Source organism: Leptonotus elevatus, chromosome 13, assembly GCF_054856555.1.
Source record: "Leptonotus elevatus isolate MCC_2025b chromosome 13, RoL_Lele_1.0, whole genome shotgun sequence".
NCBI lineage: Eukaryota > Metazoa > Chordata > Actinopteri > Syngnathiformes > Syngnathidae > Leptonotus > Leptonotus elevatus.
The window spans coordinates 10,293,217-10,308,092 of NC_141251.1; the positions used below are offsets into that span (position 1 = coordinate 10,293,217).

Genomic DNA, 14,876 nt, shown 5'->3' on the forward strand with positions numbered 1-14,876 from the left:
TACATCATTGCATCTGGGCATGTATCACATTTACGTTTTTTTTTTATTGAGTTTATGTCAAAGCTTATTAAGAATAAACATAAGAAGAAAATGATTTGTAAGAGTGAAGATGACCTTGCTACCATGTTCAAAGTAAAATGCTAAATTTACTTGTTGTGTGTGGCCAGTGTGCACTCATTTGACCTTTTACAAGTGTGTCTCAAGGCAATTTATAATGCAAATGAGGTGCAGAGATTAAAATAAACCTCATTTCAATTACAAAATCCCAGTATTCCTTTTGACTGTATATCATCTTCAACTGTGCCTTTTCTTTTTATTCACAGCCAAATGTAGTAAGCCTTGTAGCACACTATAATGTAATGATTTCCTGAAAATGTAATAACGTTTGAAAACGTGATACAATTTGCACTTGACTCGATGAAAAATGTAATACTGTAAAACCCAATAATGTAATAATTTCACCAATAATATAAAAAAAAAGACTGATATTGTAGTATTATATTTACAGATAATGTAATAGCTTATTAAATTATTCATTCAACTATCTGCAGAGTTGATTAAACACTAAATAAATCAACTCTGTGGAATAACTCCAACACTGACCTCCATTTAAATCAGTGTTAAAAACAAAGAGCAACCTGAAAATGTAATAAATCCCCAATAAGGTAATCGGTAAAAATCATATTACAATATTAGTCAGGATTTGTATTACATTATTGGTGAAATTATTACATGATTGTTTTTTATTACATTTTTTATTGGGTTTATCGGATTTTTACTACTTTTACAGGTGCTATTACATTTTGCTATAGCCTACATACACCTCTGCTGAAAGAATATTTTCTCTTTCCCCCTTTCACATTTCGGTCACAGGTCAGGGGTCAGCCACGGAGCAGCTTCCCAGGAGGTGGACGCATATTCAACATCTTGCTTGTGAGCATGCTTCAAATGAAAGGCTGTTGGCCAACAAAGGGGCAAGCAATCTCTCTCCCTCGTGCACGGTGGCACTGTGGCACTCTTCCTGCCTTATCAACTGAGCTTCAACACTTCCAGCACACGTGAACTATAATATTGGAACAGTATAGCTGCATGGGTGACCTCCCCATCCCCTTGGCGCATGTTGTTGTGTCGTAGGTGCATCTTACTGAAAAAAAAAAGTGAGGAAAAAAAACTCCATTGCATCTTATTTTGCAGATTTTTCTCTCTTAAAGCAGACTGTTCTCAACGTGGCCGATTAGAAAGCATAATGGCCCGCAGGTGCTGCTTCCAAGCGTTAAATTTGTGCTGACAGGATTATTGTCACTTGATTTCTTCAAAGAACCAAAATAGATGACACAGCGTGCATGTTGGGTGCCGATATCCATTTCATTCAGGCTACAATTATATTTCATTTAGCTGATGGGAATACTTAGGAATGCATGGAACTAATGTTATTTATTTCATGCATGTCATTTGAGCTGGACAAGGAGGTGAATCACATGCTGCAAATGTGCCCCGAGTTTTTTTTTTTTTCTTCTTCTTTTCTTCCCCTTCTTCTTCTCCCCACAGAGCACAATGACAAGGTAACGCAGTGGTGGTCGTCATCGTGTCAGATTTGAGATGTTTTGGAGATTCCACATCTGCTGGCATGCTCAGGGCGTGCGTCATTGCGCAGAAGCGCGTCCAGCCCATAAGTGATATGGGAATCTGCTGACTGAGCACAACCGGTTGCTCTAACGTGAGCTCGGATCAGCTGGTTCGGTCTTCAATAGAACTGTCTCCACTGCAAGGACACAGAGCAGAAGGGGATCTCTTCCATTGCGGACAGATGAAGTCAAGAATCAAGGATGCGATAAATGATGTGACATCAAAGCGATCGGCAATTTGAGGTACATTTCCTCTTTTTAACTTGACATTCCGTGTGCAAAACTGGTAGTAGCACTTTTTAAATGTGATTTTTCCTTTTTCTTTTTTGAGGACGTTATTTTTATTCATGTCGGTGCCGTCTATTTTCGTGTGCGGCTTTTCTCTCCATGCAGGACGCCGATGCGTGGAGCGTGCATGCATTTGAAGTCTGCTGAAGATTCGGAACTTTGAAGGATGGGAGCGATTGTTAAAACGTCCTTCTTTTTTTCTTTTTCTTTCTAAAATAGCCCTATATAATCAGTTATCACATGCAGGCGTCTGCAGTTCATATAGGCGACATTCGTCCCCTCTTGTTGCGCTGTTTGTGCGTGCATGTGTGCGTCATCCTTAATTGGTTTGAATTATTTATCTCTGCATGTGCACGAGTGCATTGTATATGAGTCGTAGTTGTTGTTGAGAATGTGACTGTGTTAAAGGGCTTTGGCTTAACCATGCATGGTTCTTGATCGTTTATTAATGGGACCAGTTGGAGAAGAATTAAAATGCTCCATCTTTGAGACACTTAGAAAGCTAAATCAATCTTTAATTGGGTACACAAAGGTGAAGGTCAGGGATGAATTGAACTGAGAGCTTCAAGACGCTTAGTGCTGTGCAATATATGGCTCTTAAATTGTGATTTTTACCGTAATATAAACAGACGTGTTTGTTCAATTCCCATGCTGTATAGCCTATAGGCTCAATGATATAAATATTTATTGGATGATAAAATAACTCATAGTACTACTGATTTAACTCCACAATGCAAGACCATGCTGAAAATAACCCTGATATCTATCCTATTAAAGCATTTTGTTGCGTTTTTCAAAGGCTTCCTCTAATTTCACAAATTATTTGTAGGCTAACGCTCATATAGCCTTTTATCTTTGGAACAAACCCAGATTGCAAGGCATACTTAATTGGTGCAGCTTTTGTTCACTCATTGGTTCTAAACTGCCAGCTGCCAGCTTTTAGATCTCTCAATGCAGGCCAACCATCACAAACCGGGACTGGAGGGTAGAAGAATGTGATTTACATAAATAGAGTTATGTGGCAAATGGAAGTGTTATCATCAGAACTCCAGAGCTGTAAGCGCTGTTGCGTTTCTCTCGTTTAGATAGAGGCCCTTTGACAAATTAACACATTGTTGAGAATATTTGAAGATAAGTTTTCAATGTATTTAAATTATATTATCAGAGGCGTCACTAATAGTGTTGTACTCAAGACCACATTATCCGAATGCGAACAGTCCTCGAATCATATCACACCCCATGTATCAATATACAGTATTATGTATCTCATTGACTTTTATTGATGCACACTCCTACACACAACCCAATGTTATGATATAAAGTTAAAAAGTTAACTAATTAAATTATCACCAATAATTATTGCATTAATCATGTATTAACGCAGATTAATCACACTATTAATTTTGACCGCAGATGACCCTTTAGCTTAACAGCCGATGGTTACGTTAAAGGTAGCACAGGATGTGTTTGGGCAATAAACATAACTACACGCATTAAAGTAGAGCATTTAATAAATGTTTGCATATGACATTCAGAATATTTGTTCATGTCTAGCTATAGGGGTCATATTTTCCCCCTTTTTAAATTATGCAAGTAAGAATTAAGAATTCACACATAACAGGCGCTAAATATTTTTTTGATAAAAAGCCTATTTAATTAACCGATTAATCGTGATTAATCAAAATGTGATTAATATGTTTGACAGCTGTAATATATATATATATATATATATATATATATATATATATATATTTACATATGAATTAACTTCGTGCACACGCATGTATTACTGTCAAAAACACAACATTCTAAAATAACTAACATTAAAGTGCTATGTTGTTAGCTTTTGATCTATGCCGACTGAGCTGTGATATCGAGCTTCGCTGGTGATTGTTGTGGTAGCTTCAATCAGGAGATACCTGATACCTGCATGTCCTTAAATGTGTGCTTGGCATTTTGATTGTTGACAGGAGCAGGGGAAAGTGGTAACACCACCAATTCCAGCAGTCAGGGATAATATAGGAGTCTTATGAATTTAATTTTATTTATTATTATTATTTACTTCCTCCCTGATCACACATAGTGATGGTCAAGGATGGAAACAGGTCCTTGCAGATTCCACAGAGAGAAAAAAAAAATTGAGTCCATAAAGTAATTTTTGGGGGCCAAGACTATATTTTGTTTAGTACTTAGAGTATTGCAGATATAATCATACAATATATATTAGAAAAAATTGTAGTTTCTCACGTAAAATGTAAAGCACTATGGCTGAAGGGTAGTTTAAAAAGTGTTAAAACCATCACTTTACATACACCTATAGGGCAGTGTTTCTCAATAATTTTTTGTTACGCAAGAAGAACATATTTTGGATAATTGCCCCCCTCCCCACTCATCTGATTCAATAACAAATAATTGACAGACTGATCTACTATTAAAAAAAATCATTAGTGAGCAGCTCTAAAATGAAAAAAATGTTCATATCACATAGTGTAGCCGCTGTTTTATGCTTCTTTTTTTTTTGGGGGGGTTTATCTTACCCTAGCATATGTTACAACCTACTCAAAGGACCGCCATGTATTTGACATCAAATTACAAGCAGTGAAATATTCTTGCAGAATTAGTGCCATTTATAGTAAACAAACCAAATTTAAGATCGGTAAATCAAACATTCAGTGAGTTCATGGTGCAGAAGAAAAGAGTGTTAGAACCACACCCGGGTCTCCCTTTGGCTATAGAGACACATATATGTGATATAAACTTGTGCTTTCCTCTCTGCCATAGTGCCATTGTATCCGTTTGTACAAGGTACATAATCCTTCAACGGAAGTGGTGCAGTTATGATTGAAGTGCCTGCTCGCTAGCTAAATGTAGCTTCTGTGGACACTAGTGCGTTATGATCACAGGTGTGTTTGAAGTAGAGCTGCATCACAACGGCATAAATTCTTCTGGTATTGTCCAATTCTAAAATGTCAGTGTCCAAATTCTTCTTCAGAGAAAAAAGGTCTCCCCCAGGCTTTCGTTTTCAAGGATTGCGTGTCAAAGAGATGTGGCCAAAGCTTAGATGTGGGGATGCTGAGAAGCTTTTTAAAAAAAAAAAAAAGAAAGAAGTCCCTTTTGATTAAGGGTGAGAACAATGCATCAGTCTTTGTCAGTGGCTCTAAGCTTTGTACACCCAAAATCTCCTCTCACATGAAAGCAAAACACTGTCATTATTGATTCTCTGATCAGAGCACGGGTACAGACAGTGTTTTATTTATGTGGAGTATAATTTGAATCTAAAATTGTAGCCACAAACAGTAGAAATGCAACACTCAGACTTTAAAGTGTAACTCGTGAGGGGGTTTGGAATGGTCGAGCTGTGATTGACAGCAGCAGTAAAAGCTACGATCTAAACAATTTCTATACTACGACAAGCTAAATGTTCGCAAAAGGCTGCTATTGCAACTCCAACTCGTTACCCCTTCAAGCAATACATTTTTAATGCAGGGCAAATGCAATAAAACCAAAATATTAATTTATGAACTTGTGTTAACACTAATTAACACAATAGATCTATAGCGTAAGCTTGATTAGCATCTTGGCAGCCAACGGAAACAAATGCAGTAATTCCTAAAATGTCTTCAAATAAAAGATACATCCCAGATATCCAAACTACGGCCCGGGGGCCATTTGCGGCCCGCTATACATTTACACATGGCATTTACTCAAAATAATTTTTGGGTGGATTAAACTTTTAGCTATGCAAAGACACACATGAATTGACAGCTAAAATAGTAAATTAATTTCTGTCTGTAAGACTGTGGAGATAATTCTGTTTAAGAAACCAAAAATTATTTAATCAACTTGCTGCTTAGTGTCAACGTTCGATTTGTGAAAGCATCACATTAATGGTTCTTAAGTGTGGTCAATTTACAATTTACTACAGATTGTTCATGTTGTGGTTCAGAATGTTGAGTTAGGATTCAGTTGCTGCTCATTGGAAAGGCAGATATTTTATAGTGGCACACTGTGATAATCCCAAAACCTAAAAAAATAGATCCTGAACTATTTGCCTTATGACCTTTAGCAGTAGCAGTTAAAAAAAAAACAACGACATTATTTCAACAATGTATAATTGCTTCATTGATTTTACCGTGTTTAATAAATAAGTTAGAGTAAATTTAAAAAATCTAAGTAGCCCTAGCATATTTCTGTTTTTCTGCATGTGGCCCTCAGAAGAGGAATTTTGGATATCTGCCATAATCTGTCAAAGTAGTAGCTTGTTAATCATTTACTTAAGTGATGGCAGGTTCCCAGTCATAGCAAAATGGGGGGAGAAAATTAAGACATAGAGTCATGAATGACGCAAAAATTGCCATTTCTTCTGCATTTACACATTTGAAGAATGTTTTTAAGCATTAATCAAACCATCTGGATTTGGGCCAGAGCGCTTGATAAATCGTAAGTCTCCTTGGATCCAACAGGTAATTTCATCATACTGTATAGTATAATCTGAAATAATCAACCAAATCATTTAAATGTGTGTTTCAGTCTTATGGTCAGCCATGTATTTATTTTCCTCATCCAGTCGTCCTCATTCATCTTTTTGGCAGGGATGCTACACACTTTACACAGAGATGTAGACATTTGCTCCCATTCTTTTCTTGACATCACCTCCACGGATATGTTGAAGTCTTCAAATATGTCTGATAGGGTTTTTTTCAGAGCTCTGACTGTTCCACTCCTCCGCTTCTTCCCCCACCTTGCCTCTGGTATAAACCAAGTGGTGAGTGATGCCTTGTTTCTTTCAAGCATATTGCATGGAATTGTGTCTTCATCAGACCAGATAATCTTGTTTCGCACCGTCTGTGTCTTTGGTCGCTTGTTGCCAACTATTTCGGCTGTGTATGCATTTGGCATTTCACAGTGGCTTTGGTTGAAATCCAAATTGGTGAATCAGAGCAGTTACTGTATTTCATCAAATGTGCTAGATGTTGATTTTCATGAACGAGCTATTGTGTGGTTGGAGCCACATCATCTTTGACACAACCACCCACCAGGGATTCATTTGTAAATTGCAGCTATGAAGCGTAGAAATGACACTCAGCAAGTAATGTATAATATTCCGAGGCCAGATGTGACTCATGATGTCTATGATAAAGCAATATGAGTGACTCAATTCAGGCTGACATATATTTTTACATTTGTTTATGCCCTTTTCAAGTCTGCTTTAAATCAAAATGCCCACCGACGATATGCATCACTTTGGAAGACTCCCACTCTAAAAACATGACAGAGCTGGTCACTAAAATAAAGCAGATGCTTGTCAGCAGAATGTGGTTTGTCACATATCGCACATATTACCACGGTGACCATCACTGTTGATTATTTTTTCATTATTTTGAAACTATCTGGGTCACATTAAATGCAACATTTAAGAGATATCTACCGTTCTCTAACGAGGGCCTCAAACAATATGATTGGCCCAATGGATGTGGCAGACATTCATCAGTCACATTCCTCCTAAGGAAAAAACAAACAAACAAAACTATATTTCTTTGGGGTCTTTCTCCGATTGAAATCATGTTCTTGCCGTCATGTTTCGGGGAAAAACTGCTAAAATGCTGAATATTCTGAATAAATCAATATTTAATCATTTCCCCCCAATATAACAACACAAAGACGACAACAAACCAAAAAAAGAAAACAACAACACCATTAACATCAGGTGGATTTTCAGCATATCATTACATCAGGTGTGTCAAACGTACGACTAACGTGTCAGATAAGGCAACAAAGTGGTTTGTCTTCTTCCTCTTTTTTAGGAATGCAGATTACCTAAATATTATGAGGAAAGCGCCCTTCGAGATCATTAACCTTTAGCTTAAGGCTATTCCCTCTTCTCGGAGTAGTCAGGGGCTGCTCAATTTCCTCAATTGTGTGCACTTTGACAAGTAAGTTTTGTAAAGACTTTTACACTTCTTTAAGTTTCAAATCCAGCTTGTCAAACATTTCATTGATGCGGGTGGGGGTCTTGTCCAAAGCTTAACTTCTACATGTGTTCTGGTTCGTGCTATTGCTAATGCTAACACTAGCATTAATTGTGAGTTCTCAGAGTAGACAAGTCGATGTTGCCTGAGACGGTTCTCCATTAGCTTTTTTTAGGCATGACTTCTGGATTGCTAGCACTCTCTTGACTAAAGTTGGTTTGTTAAGGTTAAGAGACAGTCAAATTAATGAATTCCTGCAGGAGGAGAGTCTGGAAACGCTATATGAGCTATATTCTATCCCCTCCTCCTGCTAACGGTTGTAATTCTTCTTTAATTCGTTGTTTAAGTAGTAAAACTTAATAGTGTATTCTGTATTATATAGTCAGGCAGCATCGTGGGCGAGTGGTTAGCATGTCTGCATCACAGTTCTAAGGTACGGTTTGTTTCTTGGCTCTGGCCTTTCTATGTGGAGTTTGCATCTTTTACGTGGCCTTTCTGTGGTTAGATTCCTCCCACATTCCAAAAGCTTACATGAAGATTCCAAGTTGTCCGTTGGCATGAATGTGAGTGTGAAATGTTGTCTGTATTTACCCTGCGATTGGCTGGCGACCAGTCCTAGATGTACCCTGCCACCCACCAAAAGTCAGCTGCTATAAGGAGATAAGCGGTAGGCCTATGGAAAATGGATGAATTATTCAGATCAGGTGCTTGCTGATATTTTCCATAGTCTTTGTTATCAAATACAGCTTGCTATGGACTCCATTGTATTTTACTAATTGTGTTCTTTTCTCAAACATGGTGTACTGTAGGGGTGTTAGAAAAAATCAATTCGGCAATATATCGCAATATTACAATGCGCAATTCTCAAATCGATTCGATATGCGGCCGAATTGATTTTTAAACATCAATTTTTTATGGGAATATTCAACAAAACGTCTTACTTAGGGTTAGGATTCACACATTAAGCATGGAAGAATGTTATATTAATGGAACATTAAGCCTTAATATTTTATTTCAGTTCCGTTAAAACATGAAACAGACTGCAACCTGTTTGTTAAATGCAGTGGCTCAGTTATAAGCCTGAATTTTCAGATAAATAAATAAATTTTTATACAAATCTTACAGTGTACATGTACAAGTTTACTGATTAGTATTTTCTAAATTTGAGTAAAAAAAGAAAAGAAAATCACAATATAATTTATAGGTTCGCATCGGGATTAATCGGTATCGAATCGAATCGTGACCTATGAATTGTGATACCGATCGAATCGCCAGGTACTAGGCAATTCACACCCCTAGTGCACTGTGGTGTGAACATAGAACAAATGCACATTTGTATAGACCTCATCCCTGAGTGAAGGTGGCTGATAATTAATCATGTATTGCCTTATTACACAAATATTGATTTCAAACTATGCGTCAAAGCTAATGTCACTCTCTCCCGCAATATTTGACTATTTACAGTGTGCAGTATTGAGCTGCCTCCACCACATTGATTTTCACAGCCTTTGTGATACAACTCTGGGGAAGCTCTCTGTCGTTTGGGCACGTATTTCAGTTCAAGCTGAAATTTCAGTTACATGAGTTGGATGGATCTAAATCTCTTGTATGTAACATTCTTATCCATTTTTATTTTTATTTTTTTTCCAAAGAAGCAGACAACAAATATAGGCCTGCAAAGTAGATATGTTACAATGTTTACTGCATGCTGTCCCCTTACCACAATTGAATTAGCAGAATATGGATTTCTTAAATCAGTGGTTTCCAAACATTTGAAAGCTGTTTACCTGTGTTAATGTAGCCCCTAGAAAAGCAATCGGCTCATTTGAAGACAAATAAGTAAACTGTAATCAAAAACTAGATGTGAGCCAAATAGTTATTTTTACTACTTTAGAATTAGACTATTTATAACTTAAGAAATAAACACAGTAACTTATATGTGAAAGACATACAGTAAATAATAAAAAATGACAACTGAAAGCATTTCTATCTAGAATTTTTGCATGGATATACAGCATTAAAGAGGATGATTATTATTATTAACGTGGTGTTAATAATAATAAATACATTTATTTAGCTAACACTTTCAGTCAAAATATTGCAGAGATGACTGAAAACAAATACAGATAACATGTAAGCAATAAAATAGATTTATAAGGATTACAACAGCTCACCATCAAAAGAAGGCACCGTATATGAGTTAAAAGTATGAATGTAGTACAGTAAGTAAAGCTTTACATTTTAATACCATTATCATTTTGTGTACGAGATTTCAGATGTTAGTAAAGGAAATCTAGCAATAGTCTCAAAAATAATTAAACTGCATCCTGTCAATATAAATTTGTTGGGTGGACAAAGTCCAACTGGAAAATCCTGGAAAAAATATTTGAAATGTTCTTAACAACAGCTACTTCAAAATATTTTATCAACTCAGAGAGAAAGAGAATAATCAGAAGATTTCTTGTGAATTGTTTGGGCTTTTAAACATGAATAGAAAAATATTATTTGCGTTGCAGCGACAGTGCCCTCACACTATAGTTTGAAGTCATGGAAAAATAGACCACTTTTATGGGAAAACAAAGCTTTTGCAGCACAGCCTACCTGCTATTTGTGATGTGAAGGAATCAACTTTTTTGTTCTCTCCCCGAGTGTATTGACAGAGTTGTTTTCGGAACAAAGTGGAACATTTCCAAACGTTTGAAATTATATTTATTATTATTCATTATATATTTTCACTGATATAATCTGTCACCATCATATACTCCTAATCTCTTTATTGACTACATGTTGAAAAGTTTAAAATTATTCTTTGTCAACAAAAAATAAAAATAGTGAAAAATAGGATAACAAATATTTATTTTTTTGCATCAATAGACTAAAAAAGCAAAACAAAAGAAAAAAAACAAGATATATCTGAAGCAACTGCTTAGCTCAAGAGGATGCTTTTGTCAGAATTTTTTTTATGACTTGGGCATCTTGGTTAATTTCATTCACAATTCTCCAAAAGTATTTTCTTCCCACAATGCAAAAACATGCACGTTTTGTTAAAGGGATTAGAACACGGTATTTTAAACCCTTCCACAGTTAACTATAGGCATATAATGATTCACTCTTATCTTTGACACCATAGCAATGTAATTTTTTTAAATAAATAATAGGTGTTTTGCGGGTTATTTTTCAAACCCGGAAACATTTTAAACGAAACTGCTCCTTGCCACAAGAAATCGTGGAGGAGAGGGAAGAAGAAAGAGAAAAGAACAAGGAAAGGAAAAAAATAATTTCTCAGTGGGTCGCAAACCCGAGACCTTCAAGCTTACAGGGCCAGCACACTAACCACGACACCATTCATTTAGGTAAGTTTAGCTGTGCAAATGTTTTACTTGTAGTTTACAAAAATGTCAGCCAGGACGGATTTTAAGACGGCCAATTGTCATTGCACTTCGGCATTGCAAATGTGAAGGATAATTGATTGCTTTGAATTCATTTGGACAGAATGTTTACTGATGAAAACTACTTTTGTCACTCTTCTGCGAGGTACAAAGGTCTCAGAGAAAGTGGGCGTGTGTTTAGTCCGCAGAGGCGGTGCGGGGGTGGGTCCGCACCTAATGACGTCACAAAGTGAGCACCCGCTCGTTTTCTCAGGTTGGGAGGGGCTGGTGCTTGGAGAGCAGAATGATCTAGAATGTCTCATAGAGGGGCGAATGGAGGAAATCACCACTACGGTGATGTTTTTGCTGAGGAATTAGCATTTTAACATGGCTAAGAGCTCCATAAAGTTGATTTGTCACATTACTGTCCCTTTAATTGAAAATTCTAAATTGTCCTTTGGTGTGAGTGAATGCTTGTTTGTCTACAGTGCATATAACCTTGCCATGAATGTACATTCAACATTAAGTAACGTGTCAATATTTCCTTAGCCTAATTTGCCTTCTTCGGGAGTGAGCACGAGTGGTGAACGTGCAAGTCTCAGAAGCTTCTCTGATTTCTTTCATCTTCAACTTCTGAGAGATGACAGACACAAAGAAACCCTCCTTGGCGGAAACGGCACTCCTCCTTTTTGCTTTTCAACCAAGTCTGTAGCTGTGGCTTAGAGCCACAAGTCTTCACAGGGTAAAGTCATTAACAAGATGTCATTACGCCGTATAGAGAATATCCCAAAGGCATGTCAGCGTCACATCTCACTGCTGTATAAGGTACAGCCTTAAAGATTGATGGTCTTTTGAGGTCATCAGACAGCCAGGGGCCATTCTCTTTTTCCATATGAGCAAAACTACTGTATATTTAAGGATATTGTGAGTCTGTGATGACTGCAATCTGAATTTGTTTTGAAATAGCTGTGGGATTTTCAAGCACAAACATTTTCTTGCATCATTTTTAGTTGCCGAAAACAGTATTAATTCAAACGGCATCACAATCCATCAAGTCACTTGCATGCTATTATCTGCAGTGTTTCTTATTCCAGATCCCAGACTCTACTCAGCCTCGCCACTTCCTTTGCAGCGATGGGTCTATTTGTATCTGCGGGGACCCTGTTCTCCATGCTCCTCATTAGCAGGTAAGATTGCTCGCAGAGGAAGAAATACAATCGCTGAAATTTGCAGACACAAACCAATTTCAACAAGCAGGAAATATAATGGGCTCTATTTTCGTAGACAGCACACATGTGTTAGGGCGTGAAAAACATATCTTGATTTTTGTACACTCGCCTGGCGCACTTCACAGCTGGGTGGCTGAAAGTAGACTAAACTTAAGACCAGCTGGAAGCAGGTCTAAGTTGTGGCGTGGGGGGTATAATGCAATGTCTATTTCTGCTTCCAAAATATCAAAGACTGTGCACCCTCCCCACACTGATTTTAAAGCGAATGAGAGGAGCTGCTTCCACTGGTCGAGAAGTCGGCTGTGCTAACGCCCACAACGGCGCAATTGCTGGTTTAAATGTGCTCGCCTGCAAATATACCAAAAGAAGGAAAACTCCACCCCTGCGCACAATTATACTGTGCGTTGCGCTTGACTACAACAAATAGAGCGCAACAAGATCTAGGTATATAGTCTTGGAAAACAAGAAGCTCTTCAAATAACACACATTTTATCACATGATATATTCTGTTGTCAAGACCTTCATCTGTTCCTTTAGGTAGTACACTAACAGCCCCCAAACATTTTTATAAACTCAAAGTGATGAAATTACTGTCAATGTGTGTTTGTAGTGCATTTGTATTCCACTCATGGAGGGAAATTGATCATTCATAATCACGCTAAAGCTGTCCAGCCTCTGATCTGAGCACCAATGAAGGTTTTCTGATGGACTGCATAGTACTGCAGGTTAGGTCCCCGGCGTCTTTATACAAAACAATTACATGGAGCCTACAATTGTAATAAGGCACTGCCTCAAAGAAATGTCATTTAAAACGTGCTGTTTTGAAAGGTCAAAATGAATCGGGTTGGGGAGACCTTCGATCACAATCCTGACAGAACAATTAAGTTTTGGATCTTAAGGTGTTGTGTTTTGCTCTTGGATAAGCTTTGAGTGAATGCTCACCATATATGAGCTCAGACAGAAGGAGGAGTAGAGGCATCTTCCCTGATAACAGACAACATTTCCCATCATCCCTATGTGACCTGTGCTGGTGCGTCTGTGTATCAGATCTGTTGCAGGCCTAATCAGATGTGCTCAACAGCATCATGAAAGCGTTAACGGAATTTTAATGTTCATGGTCTGAAAACTGGAGTTGATTGTCCATGCCTTGATATTTCACACAGAAATGAAACAACCATTTCCCACTCCTCTTCTCACCTCACATAAAGCCTTTGGTTCTATAAATTAGACTTTGACTGCACTTATTAACATGCATGTCTTTTATAGTTTTCTATTAATTTAAATGTTTTCGCACTGACTGATTTGACACTTAAATTTCCGTTGTACATGTTACAATGACAATAAAGATTCTATCTATCTATCTATCTATCTATCTATCTATCTATCTATCTATCTATCTATCTATCTATCTATCTATCTATCTATCTATCTATCTATCTATCTATCTATCTATCTATCTATCTATCTATCTATCTATCTATCTATCTATCTATCTATCTATCTATCTATCTATCTATCTATCTATCTATCTATCTATCTATCTATCTATCTATCTATCTATCCATCCATCCATCCATCCATCTACACTAGCCATTCATTTCTGATGCAATGCTGACACCTCTTTTTCCATATTGATCAGCCTTAATTGTAGGTCCCCTATCTGGAACAAAACGCCTCTTTAGGGATTCTCTGCCATTTTCATCTTCTAAAGCGATTGGTCATGATTTCACTGATACCAACATTTCCTCATTATTCCATTGTATTGCAAGTTTCAAACTACGGGAGCCCAATACAAATAACAACATGACCTCTGAATGAAGAAAACATTGTATGATTACAGTTTGTGTGTCATTCACAAGACTGTTCATAATGCTGCCACCGCAATCATCGCTATCAGTAATTTTACTAACTAACTAACTAATTAACTAACTAACTGTTAAGTACAGTTTAACACTATCTACAACAATAAACATATGTATGATTCAAATACCAACTTGCTGACAGTGTTAATCAAAATTTCACTTTGTTGTCTTTGGAAAGTTATTTTATATAGCTTTTGTGTTGGTTATCATTGTATTGTGCACATGGTCATGATGTGGCTGGTCGGTGTAAATTTAAAATATACATCATTTTGCTATACAGTAATAGCAACTCACAAAATTCATATATGCTAAACATACAACCATTTTGTGTATGAGAGGGCATGTTGGTCTGGAATTAGCTTTAGCCTTGAGTAAGTATATTTTCGTAATGGTAAAGGCGCCTGTAAGTCTGCTAACAAAATAAAACGTGTCACTATTTAAATAAAGGAGCACCGTGGTATATATAGCATGATCCATCTGAAGGCCTGCAGTGCTTCGGCTTCCTTATTAAAGTACGTTTTCCACTTGATCTAGT

At 37.1% G+C, this 14,876-nt stretch overlaps 1 protein-coding gene across 3 annotated transcripts in view; it reads left to right on the forward strand.

Annotated features, from left to right (window-relative positions):
• The first annotated feature begins 1,486 nt into the window (after positions 1-1,486).
• Positions 1,487-14,876, forward strand: part of LOC147163766 (gamma-aminobutyric acid receptor subunit pi) — a 49,079-nt gene continuing 35,689 nt past the window's right edge. Inside the window, exons 1-3 of one of the 3 annotated variants that reach the window (XM_086093418.1) lie at positions 1,487-1,868; positions 6,606-6,678; positions 12,345-12,437. In XM_086093418.1, coding sequence (XP_085949544.1) covers positions 12,385-12,437 — 53 coding nt within the window. In that variant the 5' untranslated portion in view covers positions 1,487-1,868; positions 6,606-6,678; positions 12,345-12,384. Of the gene's footprint in view, positions 1,869-6,605; positions 6,679-12,329; positions 12,438-14,876 lie in introns of all 3 variants that reach the window. The other 2 variants (XM_086093419.1, XM_086093417.1) reach the window with 2 other exon arrangements.